The sequence below is a fragment of the Clupea harengus genome, chromosome 25 (genome assembly GCF_900700415.2).
Source record: "Clupea harengus chromosome 25, Ch_v2.0.2, whole genome shotgun sequence".
Lineage (NCBI taxonomy): Eukaryota > Metazoa > Chordata > Actinopteri > Clupeiformes > Clupeidae > Clupea > Clupea harengus.
This window is the reverse complement of record NC_045176.1, coordinates 1,219,876-1,232,879: the sequence shown is the minus strand read 5'-3', so window position 1 is coordinate 1,232,879 and position 13,004 is coordinate 1,219,876. Positions and strand designations below refer to the sequence as shown.

General features: G+C 40.8%; 2 protein-coding genes across 2 annotated transcripts in view; both read right to left on the bottom strand.

Moving 5' to 3' along the window:
- Positions 1 to 4,755, bottom strand: part of LOC116219467 (NACHT, LRR and PYD domains-containing protein 1 homolog) — a 9,149-nt gene extending 4,394 nt beyond the window's left edge. The window contains exon 1 of the mRNA XM_042703679.1: positions 4,671 to 4,755. Coding sequence (XP_042559613.1) covers positions 4,671 to 4,755 — 85 coding nt within the window. The remainder of the gene's footprint in view (positions 1 to 4,670) is intronic.
- Positions 4,756 to 9,250: 4,495 nt separating this feature from the next.
- The window catches only part of LOC116219466 (NACHT, LRR and PYD domains-containing protein 3-like), a 22,593-nt gene continuing 18,839 nt past the window's right edge, over positions 9,251 to 13,004 (bottom strand). Inside the window, exons 8-9 of the mRNA XM_042703678.1 lie at positions 9,654 to 9,827; positions 9,251 to 9,353 (exon numbers count right to left, since the gene is read on the bottom strand). Coding sequence (XP_042559612.1) covers positions 9,347 to 9,353; positions 9,654 to 9,827 — 181 coding nt within the window. The 3' untranslated portion in view covers positions 9,251 to 9,346. The remainder of the gene's footprint in view (positions 9,354 to 9,653; positions 9,828 to 13,004) is intronic.

The window sequence follows — 13,004 nt, the reverse complement described above, 5'->3', positions numbered from 1 at the left end:
AACACAATTATACCACCGTGTGTCAAACTGTAATGCAGCTATGTGAACTAAATTATTTTGCATGTGCAAGCTAATTTAACCCAGAATGTACTTAGTGTGTAGCAGAAACCAATCAACTCATATCTCAAATCTCGAAGATTGCCCTGATGTGACTTCACACAGTGGCGCCTGCAGTCGTACGGCTGTACGCACTGTGCGTACCTTCTGCTACGCGAGAAAGAAAAGACCGTTTTTTGAGGTTATGGGAGCAGGGCAGTGCCTTGGCAGCCACGCTGGATATTGACCATTCTCTGCCTCGCATTGTGGCGATGCTGACGAAGCGGTCAAACACACACCTGCTTCAACCCCAGCAGAGTAGGCCTACTGGCGGCTGAATCTTCTTTTATTCCATTCATAGACCATCTCACATCAGAAGTGAGAGACCGTGTCTGTATACCACTGCCGCGATTGAAGGGCCAATATTTGCTTCCAGATAAAGTGTCGTCCTTATCCGACAATGTACGGCAGGAAATAAAATCTGAGTACGGACAACTAATGCCCAGCGTTGACGATGCAGATACAGAGCTGGAGCTGTGGAAACAGCTAAATGAGTTACAGCCAAAACGCAGTGAGCTTTGTCAAGCCCTGGAAACTTCGGCAAATTTCTACCCAAACATTCGTTGCGCCCTGAAGGTCTTGTTGACAATGCCTGTTTCCACAGCGTCTGCTGAGCGTTAATTCAGTACAATGAGGCCTCTTAAGACATATCTATGAAGTACGAAGTACTGACAAAAGACTGACCGGACTTGCTCTCATGAATATTCACACAGATTTGGAAATCGACAGCGAAGTACTAAAACAATTTGATGCAACTGGCAGAAGGAGAATTAACTTCAATTAGAAGGGCAATGCGTTTTTGGCTGTAACACATAATTTGCGCGCGTGTGTGTGAATGTGCGTGCGGTTTTTTTTTTTAGGGGGGGGGGGGGGGTTGGTGGCTCTGTGCGTACCTCACAATTTTTTCTGCAGACTTCACAAAACCTATTTTAAACAGGAAATGCCACATTCTTCTGGTAGCCTACTTCTCCTTGGCCATAGGACTTCAAGCAATTAATAAACTCGACTACTGTTACAATTCAATGTTTGAAAACATGTATACCATACGATTACCAGAAAAACGGTAGCCTTTGTAAACTTGTAATTGCAATGTGCGTCTACGCTTTCTCCTGCATGTGTAGTGCAACATGTGATTACAATTCTGTTTAAGATAAATACACTCGGTAATAAAAAGTATATAAAATTGGAGGCAAATATCAAACTTACGTTGTCGTCGAATACGCACACTCGTATCCACCCGAGAAACACACAGAAATAAAAAGAAATGGACGGGTGGACCAGATATATCCGGCTGATGTATTAGGTACTTCACTTCTTTCTTTTCCACACGGAAGTTGTTTTGTAGCGGGTTGTATTACATCCACACATTCTGAACTTCCCCAAATCCTTCAGTGTCCTTATTATGGTAAAAACCACACTGTACTTTTTAAGGGCAAACAATAACAAATCCTTAGGACAGAATGTGCTCTTGTCTTTTTGTATGACAGGTACAATATTCTGTATCTCTCAGAAAGAAAGGCTGGTTTTCGCCGCGACAAAGACCATATATAATCTAAACGTCTCTAGTTTATATTTTAGGAAATATAAAACCGCAATAGCCTACAGATATTTAGCTTCAATGTTAAACGTTTCAAACCTCAATTAAGACTCTTTGCTTTTTCTGATTTTCTCTGTGTTCTATCATGTCCCTTCAAATGGGCAGCGATTGAACAAAATTAAGTAACTTATTTATTGTGTTATACGTAATTCTACCACCGTATATCAAACTGTAATGAAGCTATGTGAACTCAATTATTTTGAATGTGACGAACTAAATTATTTTGCATGTGCAAGCTAATTTAACCCAAATATGTGAAGATTGTCCTGATGTGACTTCACAAAACCTTTTTTAAACAGGAAATACCACAGTCTTTTCTGGTAGCCCACTTCTCCTGGCCCATAGGACTTAAGCAATTTAAAAACTCGACTGCTGTTACAGTTCAATGTTTGAACACATTTATAACATAAGATTACCAGGTAAAACAGTAGCATTTGTAAAGTTGTAATTGCAATGTGCGACTACGCTTTCTCCTCCAGCCTGCGTAATGCAACACGTGATTAAAATTCAATTTAAGATACGTAAACTCCGTAACAACCAGTAGATAATACCAGAGCAGGGGCGTCCCTCTCTACCTTCAAGAAGCTTTTGAAGACCCAACTCTACAACTCTCCCTTCCTAACTGGCACCTTGACTAGTGCTTAACTTGCACTTCAGCAGTTACATTCCTGCACTTCTTTTTCCTTTCTAGGTCGTTTTTCTATTTCTTATGTAAAGTAATATTTATTGTTACAGCCGGTTTTTTTGTTGCTCTTAGCTTGACTGTTCTCTCCCTTGTACGCCGCTTTGGACAAAAGCGTCTGCTAAATGACTAAATGTAAATGTAAAGATAATACTTGAGACAAATGTGACGGGTGGGAGTGGGATAAGTGAGTCACCTGTTTCCTAGCGAGTCACCTGGCACTCCCTTAATTTCTTCCGGTCACATGCAGGTAAAATAGCACACCGTGAGGTCAGTCTTTTGTTTGAATTAGGAGCGCGGCAAACGCAGTGGTGGGAGCACTGTTGGAATGGGGATTCTGCCGGTGGTGATTTTACGTGAAGCGGTGCACCGTGCTTAAAATACTTTGTTCCGGTCTACAGTCTATGCAACAGCACAGACGTACAGGAGTCATTTGTAGCCACTGTTTTTCCCTACCTTAGATTTATATTAAATACGAAATTAGTGGGGTGGAACATTTAAACCACATTCGCTGTTCCAGTGCAACTAGTATTAAGTCAGCAGCTCAATGTGTGCCTTTTGACCGTGTGTGTGTGTGTGTGTGAAACCACCTCCAAGTTGTGTTTGGTTATTTATTTATTTATTTATTTATTTATTTATTGTGTTTGGCTGAGCCTACTCTTTTCTTTTCATTCCTTTGCAGTGAGAGTGCTCTCTTTTGGTGTGATTAATTATGATTTGATAGCTCTGTCACTATTGACATATTCGTGTCCTTTCGTTATCTTAAGTTTGTAGCAGGCATAGTAGCCTAACCGCAGCTCTGGTGCTGCTTGGTATTAGTGGCCTGTGTAAGCACTTTATGGGAATTGTGCAATGTTGTATCACCATTTATATACAAGCTATTTATTGCTACACTGATCTTAAGTATTTATTGATAAGCATCTATTTATATCTCTGCCTGCAAATAAGACGTCAGAAAATAAAGTGCATTATTTTCATACGCCGCCTCCTTTCCTCATTCATTTAATTGAATAACCCATAGTGGGGAATACGGGGTCCACGACCCCCTTGTCCTAGCTAATTCTGATTCTTAGCCAAGCTTCAGTCTGGTCTAGGTTACATTTGATCAAACGTACGCACTGCTATCCACCCGAGAAACACACAGAAATAGAAAGAAATGGACGGGTAGACCAGATATATCAAGCCGGACTATAGCAAAGCCTGATTATTTTAAAATGCTGAATTAGAACAAGGTAATTATATTTATTTGTGTACCCTCCATACGAGCCTGGAAGCACTTGGATCATGTTGAATTAAATTAATAATAATTATAATAATATAAATTTGTATCTACTTTAGATATATTCCTTCAGCTGAAGAAATGCATAGAAGAAGTAATGAATGGGTGTACCTCCTCTCCAAGGTTTGCATCTTGCAACACATCCGTAGATGTATCCAATAACCTATTCCACCGTGGTCTTTCACTTAAATGGTACCAGTGTGATGGAGTGCCCTCACTAATCTAAACTAAACTAAACACTGTTGTGGTCAGGGTGCATGTGTGTTACCTTTGTAGAACTATTATAGGTGATGTATAGCTGTCTACCCAACTATAAAATACATATTTTATCTTGTAAGGAGTCTATAGTGGATCTTTAAGAGTTTAGCTTGATGTAAAGAGGCAGAGCCTGACATGTGTTAGTAACTTCTTTTAATACCAAAGAGGCAGAGACTCTGGAGAATGATCAATCAGGAAACAGGCTTTATGCTTATAATGATGCGCATCTAGGGTGAGAGGAAGGTTTCACTCAGCAGATTCACCCGTGTCTCTGATTAGACATTGAAACAGTCCAAGTTTAAGTATCCTAAACAGCATAAGGGGTGTCAACCAATAGCTCCGACCCCACATGAATATGTATCAGGAAGCTACGGGAACTGCCACAATGTTGGTTCACGGGGGAAGTTGTTAATGAGATGATCCAGCCGTGAGCAAATGTTTCAGAGGCCTGATTCATGGGGGTGGGGGTATAAGGAATACAATGACACTCCGATATGACCTGAGATGAGAGGTGGTGAAAGACACCTATGGCCTCATACCTCCCTCAGACACAGTATTCCAAATTGCAGAGCCCCTTACATTCTAACTAAATACCACCACAGGCCCACATTAATCTGACCCTTACATTCTAATTAAGAGGAAATGACTATAAGATTCATTGGATTACTGATTATAGTCAATCATTATTAACTCTGATCTTTAATAACCATTAAAGTGTAGCATTAAAGTGTAGCAGTGGGCAGGTAGACACACAGTACCCTCACTAAAGGTGACCAGGTGACAGGTCCTCCTCATGGACACACAGTTGGGTGCAGGAGAGTCTGGCCTGGGGTTCTTGGTCATGCTGCAATATAAAGAAGGCCAACGTCATGTAGCCAGAGGGTAGAGGGCTGTGCTCACGTGCTAGCGATAGACACTGGCACACATGGGTTTTAGCCTCCTTGCTAGCGCACTGGACTCAAGGTAGCATGTTTGAGTCTGGTGTGGGACTTTGCTGACGCAAGTTACATATATAAAGAATAGATGCACACTTCAGCAGACTGTTCTACACATCACAGCTTTATCATAACCAACACAGTAGGACCAGTCCTATCTCTGATGATAGATGTCTTTTTTAGGGGGTCGTGATCAGTGTCTCCCTCTCCAAAGGTGTTGCCCTGCCCCTTTGACTAATCATTCTTCAGAGACACACAGCTGAGTGCAGAAGAGCTGGCCTCTCACTATGGGTTGGACATAACAGCAGAACTTGAGCACTAATTCAAAGATAATAATAATATCACACACACACACACACACACACACACACACACACACACACACACACACACACACACACACACACACACACACACACACACACACACACACTCACACACACACACACACACACACACACACACACACACACACACACACACACACACACACACACACACACACAGACACAGGTCTGTACTGTAGGGGGTGACACACACATATACAGGTATTTTGTACTATAGGGTGTGACACAAACACACACACATGTCTCTCTACTCTCTATCACCTGGTATCTCCATGACTCCCTCCACCAGCAAGGCCTTCATTTTCAGCCTGAAGCTGAAAACTTTCCCATTATATATTCCATTTACACATCATCCCTGTAAATCTAGGTACACATCTGGGTCTCACCAGAGGGAAATATCTATTTGTATCAGTTTAGACTTAAATATGATACAATCGTCATACTGAATAATGCAGATTTTTATAGATCTATTTATCAAAAAGTCAGAGTTTCATAATGTAGACAGTGTGTTACTCAATCAATACAGCTGTATATGGTTAAGCTAACCCAGCCCTGTGTTCCTGCTGATAGCAGTCAGTTGGATGTTTTGTTCTATTCTGCTGTAAGGTCACTGGGTTCAGTTCATGTGGTTAAGTCCTCATTTGCTCCTCCAAACAGCTGCTGAATTTTGTTTCAACCAGAGGATAATAAGAAAGTGCTTCCTTGACAGTGTATTACACACTATGTGCTATTCGTTTGGAGGACCATAAAAATAATGCATTAACTCACGAAAATACACTACGGTAAATAAAGAACATCAACCAGATTGTTGTACGACAATTACATAAACATAATAAAAGAGTTTACACCTGACACCTAAATGGCCAAATGTACAGATATTAGTAGAATGTGGGTCTTTCTTTACTCCGCGTGACATAAAGCAAAGACTACAATGTGGGAGAGAGAGAGAGAGAGAGAGAGAGAGAGAGAGAGAGAGAGAGGATTGAGCAGATAAAGAGTAACATGAGGAATGGGTTGCTCTTAAAACGGATTCAAACTCAAAAGTCGTGTCTTTGCGAACTCCACAAAAAGTTTGTGATAAATATTATGTGTTTTTTATATTGGAAGTCTGTTGTCTGGGTGATTCTGATTTGGCTAACAATTAAAACTAGGTATAAGATACATTGAATTATTGACTATGTTATATCCTTATTAACTCTAAATCTTAAATTCTGGTTCCTTCACTACCCATTCTCTTTCTCCCCCCCAGTCCAGACTCTTAGCTGTGGGATGCTGCTGTAGTCTCTCCACCTGATCTACTTGCAGAGACCATCGGCCTACACCGGCCTCCACCACATTTCTCATGACTACATGCTACCATTTACCTGCAATGCATATGTAGTGGGTTGGAATGAAGGTGCCTGTACCTTTAAGCCCGAGCTGTCTTGCGCTACACCTGACTGACGTCACTCATTGCGATGCTGATGCATCAATTATCAGTCTCGGAACTTCTTTAAAAGCACTGCGCTGGTGATAGTCAGGTAAGCGGCAGGACTGATTTTGGATCATCTATTTGTGTCCGTTGGTTCGTTTAATCGTAGCATTTTCCTTCGTGGGCAACCACGAGCGTTGCAAGCCCAAGGCTTGTAGTGCCCATTTGGGGTGTATTGTTTTGCTGTGCATGACTGCGTGCTACTTCACATTCTTTTACGGCCCAATCAGTCTGACGGGGTGGGACGTCTGTTGGTCTCCAGAGGCTTGATTTGTGTACTAGTTGAACTTGTGTGTTTGTGTTCTTTTGTGTTTGTTTTCTGGTTGTCCTTTTTGTTGCAGGGGTTGGGTGCTGTCAGCAGGGAGGCCTTGGCACTTGGTGGTGGGTATCCGCATGTGTGTCTGACTATCTTTGCAGTGTAGGGTCACCCGGGTGTGCAGTGTGTTCACGGGTGGTCCCTTGGACCCCCCCTCCTAGACAGATTGCCCCCCTCTGGTAAGCCCCTCTCCTGCCTGTTTTGTGGTGTCTATCATGTCATTGTGTGTGTGATGACCAGCGGAGAACTTTTCCCGTAGATAAAAGAAAACCCATGTAACCTAAATTATTCAATAAAGAAATACGTTATTGTTGTAATAGAATCCTGTCTCTGCTTCATCCTTGCACGAACCTGTGTGCTGTGTATGCATATGCTACTGAATGCTCATGGGCATTGAGGACTTTCAGTTAGTAGTGGTCTCATTGTAGTTCCTAAGGGGAGCATAACTCCTCTGGGTGGCGTAGTCGACAAGTGAAACTCTGATCATTCCCTGGCCCCTCTACACATATAATTACCAGCATCGACATGGTTTTCTGTTCCATCACTCTACTTACCCTTGTAATAGTAACCTTACGAGCAAACTGTATACCCACTATGCTGTTCTACAATACTTGAATCCTCTATCACTCCATCTTTGTTTATGGCCACAGACGAACAGCTCAAATGTTTCTCTCTCCCTCCCCCCGCCTCTCCCTCTCTCCTATCTCTCTCTCTCCCTCTTTCTCTTTCTCCCTCTACTACCTTTCTCCATCATTGTTTGGTACATGTTATGGCCACTGTCTTCAAGTAGTTTCATTAAACTGAACTAAGAAACATCATCATAAGAGTTCCTCTCTGTGTATTAAAGTACTGAAGGTGGAACAGATGATCTTTTCTCAAATGTACTCAAACCTGCCATGAGAACAGATTAGTCTTTCAACATCTGTACATTCATAGCTACTATTCAACATCTGATAAAATACATCCATAATAATAATAATATTAAACAAATGACACACAAAATTCCTGAACTGAAATGAACATTTATTTCACACTTTTATTGTCTGCATTGTCTCTGTATGGTTATGCAGATCTGCACTACTTATTATTTTAAATGTCCACAAGTAATCAAAAAAACTAAACTCAACAAACAAGGTCAGTATTTGGGTTAAAAATAAAACTACTATGTACAAATGTTTACTGTCTTCAAATTGGTAGTCCCCAGATGAAAAAAAAAAAAACAAGCAAAAAATTAATAAAATCTCAATTTATGAAGTTCATATTACAGAGAAAAAAAAGCTATTACATTTATATCAAAAGTGTCCATATTCGTTTGTTTCTTGGTGTGTTTTCATGTTTTTTTTTTTTATATGGAAACCGGCATTTTTGCCTGCTTCCACCAAGCTGATCTTGCCATTCCTCAATTTCTGTTCAGTAATAAAACGTTTGCAAACAGAATATATCACCAAACAGAATAAAAACACACATTTCATTATGCGTAATGTGTGCCAGACTTGGACCTGGTATCATGTGTAGTGACGGCACATCGTCACACTGCCTTCCCCTTCGGGAAGCGCACCCTTAAGCTTCATGCATGCACACAGGCATTCCTCACGCATCCACCAACACTACTTCTCTCATCCCACCGCTGCCACTCAATGTCAAAGGGTAACCGTGTCAAGGGTCTTTTAGGGTAGGCACAAAAGGCAGCAGGGAGACTCTGTGGGTTGCAAATTTACTTTGTCCTCCACCAAGTGCATAATCCAAGAAAGATGAAAAAATAAACAAAGAGATTTACAAACAGCTGTATACGCACAGCCAGTATTACAGCTTAAAACAAATGTCACTAAAAAGAGACAAAGACATCAACCTCACGCTTCTTTAGATGATAGAGAAGAGCATAGACTCAGCTCACCAAACAAACTCTCACCAAAGAAGCCTCCCAACTACTACTACGTCCACCCTTTCATCAGGTAGCTGAACTCATACCACCATACCTCCATATCACCACAGGCCCACAGCACAGGGGTGAAATCATGTGTCAAAGAAATACACATTATACAAAGTGGTACAATGGTACCAACAATAATTAGAACAAAGTCAGGCCTTCAAAATAATGACAACAATAGTTATAGGACACTAAAGTCCATCGCGTCCGCTATTAGGTCGCGCCTAGGAAACGCAGCATCATGAGTAGTTAAATCAGAGATGGTGATTATATATCACTAGAAAACAAAATAACCCTTTAAAGTGTTGCAGTAGACAGGTAGACACACCCCCATCTGTGTGGCAGCTGGATGATCATCTGGTACTGAGTGTCTGGAAACTGCAGCATCTGCAGCAGCTCTGCTCCAGTCAGACTGATGGATGATTGAAGGCTGCCCAGTTAATACCTGTTGAGGAGATTTTGTAGATTACATCATTCTCACTATGAGATTTCCCCATTCGGATTCCTCAACATTGACATGTGTAAACATGTAGAACAGCTCTGCTCCAGTCAGACTAATGACTGATTAAAGGTTTTCCAGGAAATGTCTGCCATTTTACACAGATTATACTCTAATTATAATATTTTGCACATCGCACGTATCCAAATATATCCTATATAGAGATGATAAATGGACACAGTGACACGTGTTTATATGTACAGTGGATAACATGAAATGTAATTGTATGCTGTATTCATTACTTACTCTAGTTCAGTCAGCTTATATTCAGGATCTTTCTGTAGAGCAGAAAGCAGCTCCACATCAGACTGCTGCAGTTTGTTTCCTCCCAGGTGCAGCTCTCTCAGACTGGAGGGGTTTGATCTGAGAGCTGAAGCTAAAGATGAGCAGCTCCTCACTGTAAGGTTACAGTACTGCAGCCTGTAGACACACAAACACACACACTGTAAGGCCACAGCACCTCAGACTGTACACACATTTGAATAACACATTATAGAGAACACAGACTCAACACAAAGCCCAACACGCCCCACATACACACCACACAAAAACATTCACTGTCATACACACACACACACAGTATTTCCTAGTTCCTGATCAGCGATGTATAGATTTAGATTTTCAGAAACACACACAACAAACACTAATTTCAGTATTACTCAATTCCAAATTCAAACAGAGCTGCCTCATCCGATAAAGAAGCAAAATATAATCAGAACTGAGAATAGATCAGGCAGTCTGCTGTTACAGGGTTCTTGCACCATTTCAAAAGTAAAATGTAATGCTTTTTAAGACCTTTTTAAGACCTCAACAAATATAATTTAAGACCCAAAAATGTCACAATTTCTTTGGAATACTCAATGTATTGCCTCCTACAATGGAAATCAAAACTTAAAGTTTTCAATTTGTTATCAACTATGTGAAATGTGTAAACTCTGCAAAAATACTTTTTCATGAGACCTTTTTTTGAAATTAGGAGACAGTATTAAACTGACAATAACCCTTCCAACACTGTTTGGCCAATATAGATGTAAACAATCAAAGCCCACAGTTGGCATTTTCATTTGTTTTGTTCCTTTGTGATGCAGAACAGAGCCAACATAACATACATAAGTTTGGATTACACTAAACAACACAATGCATTGCATGAAGAAATCATATCGAATAATGAAAATAATAACTGTTTGAAAACATTAATGTTATCACATGACTCTTCATGAGAGAAACCAATGAATAGAGAGGTCCATTGTTTTGTAACATCCCAAATTCATCATCAGTAGCCCAGAATCGCAAATGAAGGTCCATTTGTTTGCTCTTTGTCGTTTTATTCATACTTTCGTCAAACATGACAACATATAGTTTCTCACTAACGCTGCACGATAGCTCCTTCTTGATGAATGAAGCGATGCCATATTTCGCGACATATGCCGTTTTTTTTCACCACAGGTGAATGACTTTGCAAGCTGCGAATCGGGGAACATGGCAGCAAAGACGCCACGTATGTCATCGTTAGATTTAAATGAATTGTGCCTCGTCACAGTATGGAGAACCCACAGTACCTCTGCCTTTTGGGTGTCTGGCGGTGAAATGAAACTTGTTACAGCCGACTGAGAGGTGGCGTCTGAACTTGTATCGTCGTTAGTAGGGATGGGTATCGTTTGGGTTTTTTCCGATACCGGTGCTAAACCGATACTTTTAAAACGATACCGGTGCATAAACGGTGCCTGAACCGATACTTTTTTTAAAGAACAAAGCGACGATTGACGACATTAAAGAAAGGCTTTTTTTATTGCCAAGGCAATTTTTTTTCTTCAAATTGAACAATATATTAACTGTTTAAAGTATATTATAAATATAAATACATACAAAACACTTGGCTTCCAACTACAGCTTCAAACTTTTTAACTTCAAACTATGAACATTATATTAACTGTAAACAACAGTTTATAGTATACTTAGATAAATATAAATAAATACAAAAAAACAGCTTCAAACTTCTTTTGCAAAAATAGTATTATTGGAGTCAAAAATGTATTATTTTGTTTGCATTTATTTCATGAAATTTCACCATTTTATGATTTGTTTATACCTATCTTTTCTATCTTGTTTATAGTTAATCTTGTTACTTGAACACAATGAGTACGAGAAAATGTGTACTGCCCCTTTAAGAGACTACCTTTAGCTGTCATCTCCGTTTATTTTTCAGTCTTCGGTTGCTGATCTGCCGTTGACTCTTGCCCTCTCTCCCCTCTTTTCACGCAATTGTTTTGTTGCATTTGCTGCACGTCGCGATGTTTTAATCTTTTTGTGCGAAATACAGTCACACTTTTGACCGTTTACCTTTCGGTATTTTCTCTGTTAAAAGGTTGATTGGCTAGTTCTGTTTGTGCTTGCTCTGTGAAATGCTGCCTGCTCTTCACTGTCATAAGACTTGTTGCTATGAAGACACCAATGAGCGTGAGCGACACAGAAAAAAGGTTTACATTGGGAGCTGGGGCAGTTTTACATGTGCCCCACGGAATCTGCCTAGCGACCGTGTTCAATTGGCTCAGGCACCGAAATCTGCGTTGCACTTCCCCATCTTCTTTGCATTTTGAACCTCACATCGACAACCGCGTAATGGCGACACGCAGCCTGACGTCAGCGTCTGTAGCCGACGTACCGTAAACAGCTATTAAATTGCGGAGACTCAATTCACACAATACTAAATTAATCAACTATTAGATGTTTTACGATGCGCCACTGTGCTTTCTCATCGTCATTAAGCGCACCGGCAAAAAAATTAATACCTACAGCAACTTTACGTGAAATTTAAGACAATTTAAGACCTTAATTACCCGAATTTTAATTTAAGACATTTTAAGACTTTTTAAGGACCCGCGGGAACCCTGTGTTAATTCACACACAAACACACACTGTAGGGTACTATAGGGTGTGACACACACACACACACACACACACACACACACACACACATACACAAACACTCACGTACAGGTCCCTCTACTGTAGGGTGACACACACACACTCAACATGGGTATTTCTACTATAGAGTGTGAAACACACACACACCTAGGTCTCTCTATTGTAGGGAGTGACACAAACATACACACTGTGGTACCCCAAGCTGCTCATGTGGTTCCACTAGGTTTAAAAGTTAGTGAATTCTCTTAGCAGGCCTATACAGGGCAGACTCTGGGACCCTAGGGAGGTGCTCTGGGGACTAGGGAGGTCGGGCCATCCACTGATTGAAGGACCAGGTGCAAATTGTTTGACTAGTTTGAAACTGAGCAGCAACTAGTCAGACAAAGAGTTTTAGAGTCAGAGAGAAGCAGGACTGCGAGAGGGGAAAGCTGCCAGTAACACTGGGTGAAAGCCGGTGGGTTTACCTGTTTTCACTTATGTTTGAGCGCCTAAGTTTGTAAGTTTAAGCCTTAAAAATGGACCTGCATTGCTGAAATTCCCTTGTCATGTCCTTCCAAACGCTGGGCGTTCACAACACACACACAGACGGGTCTCTGTACTGTAGGGTGTGACACAGACACACAGGTCTCTCTAGTATAGGGTGAGCTCAAAGCTGCTCTGTACTATTTCCAT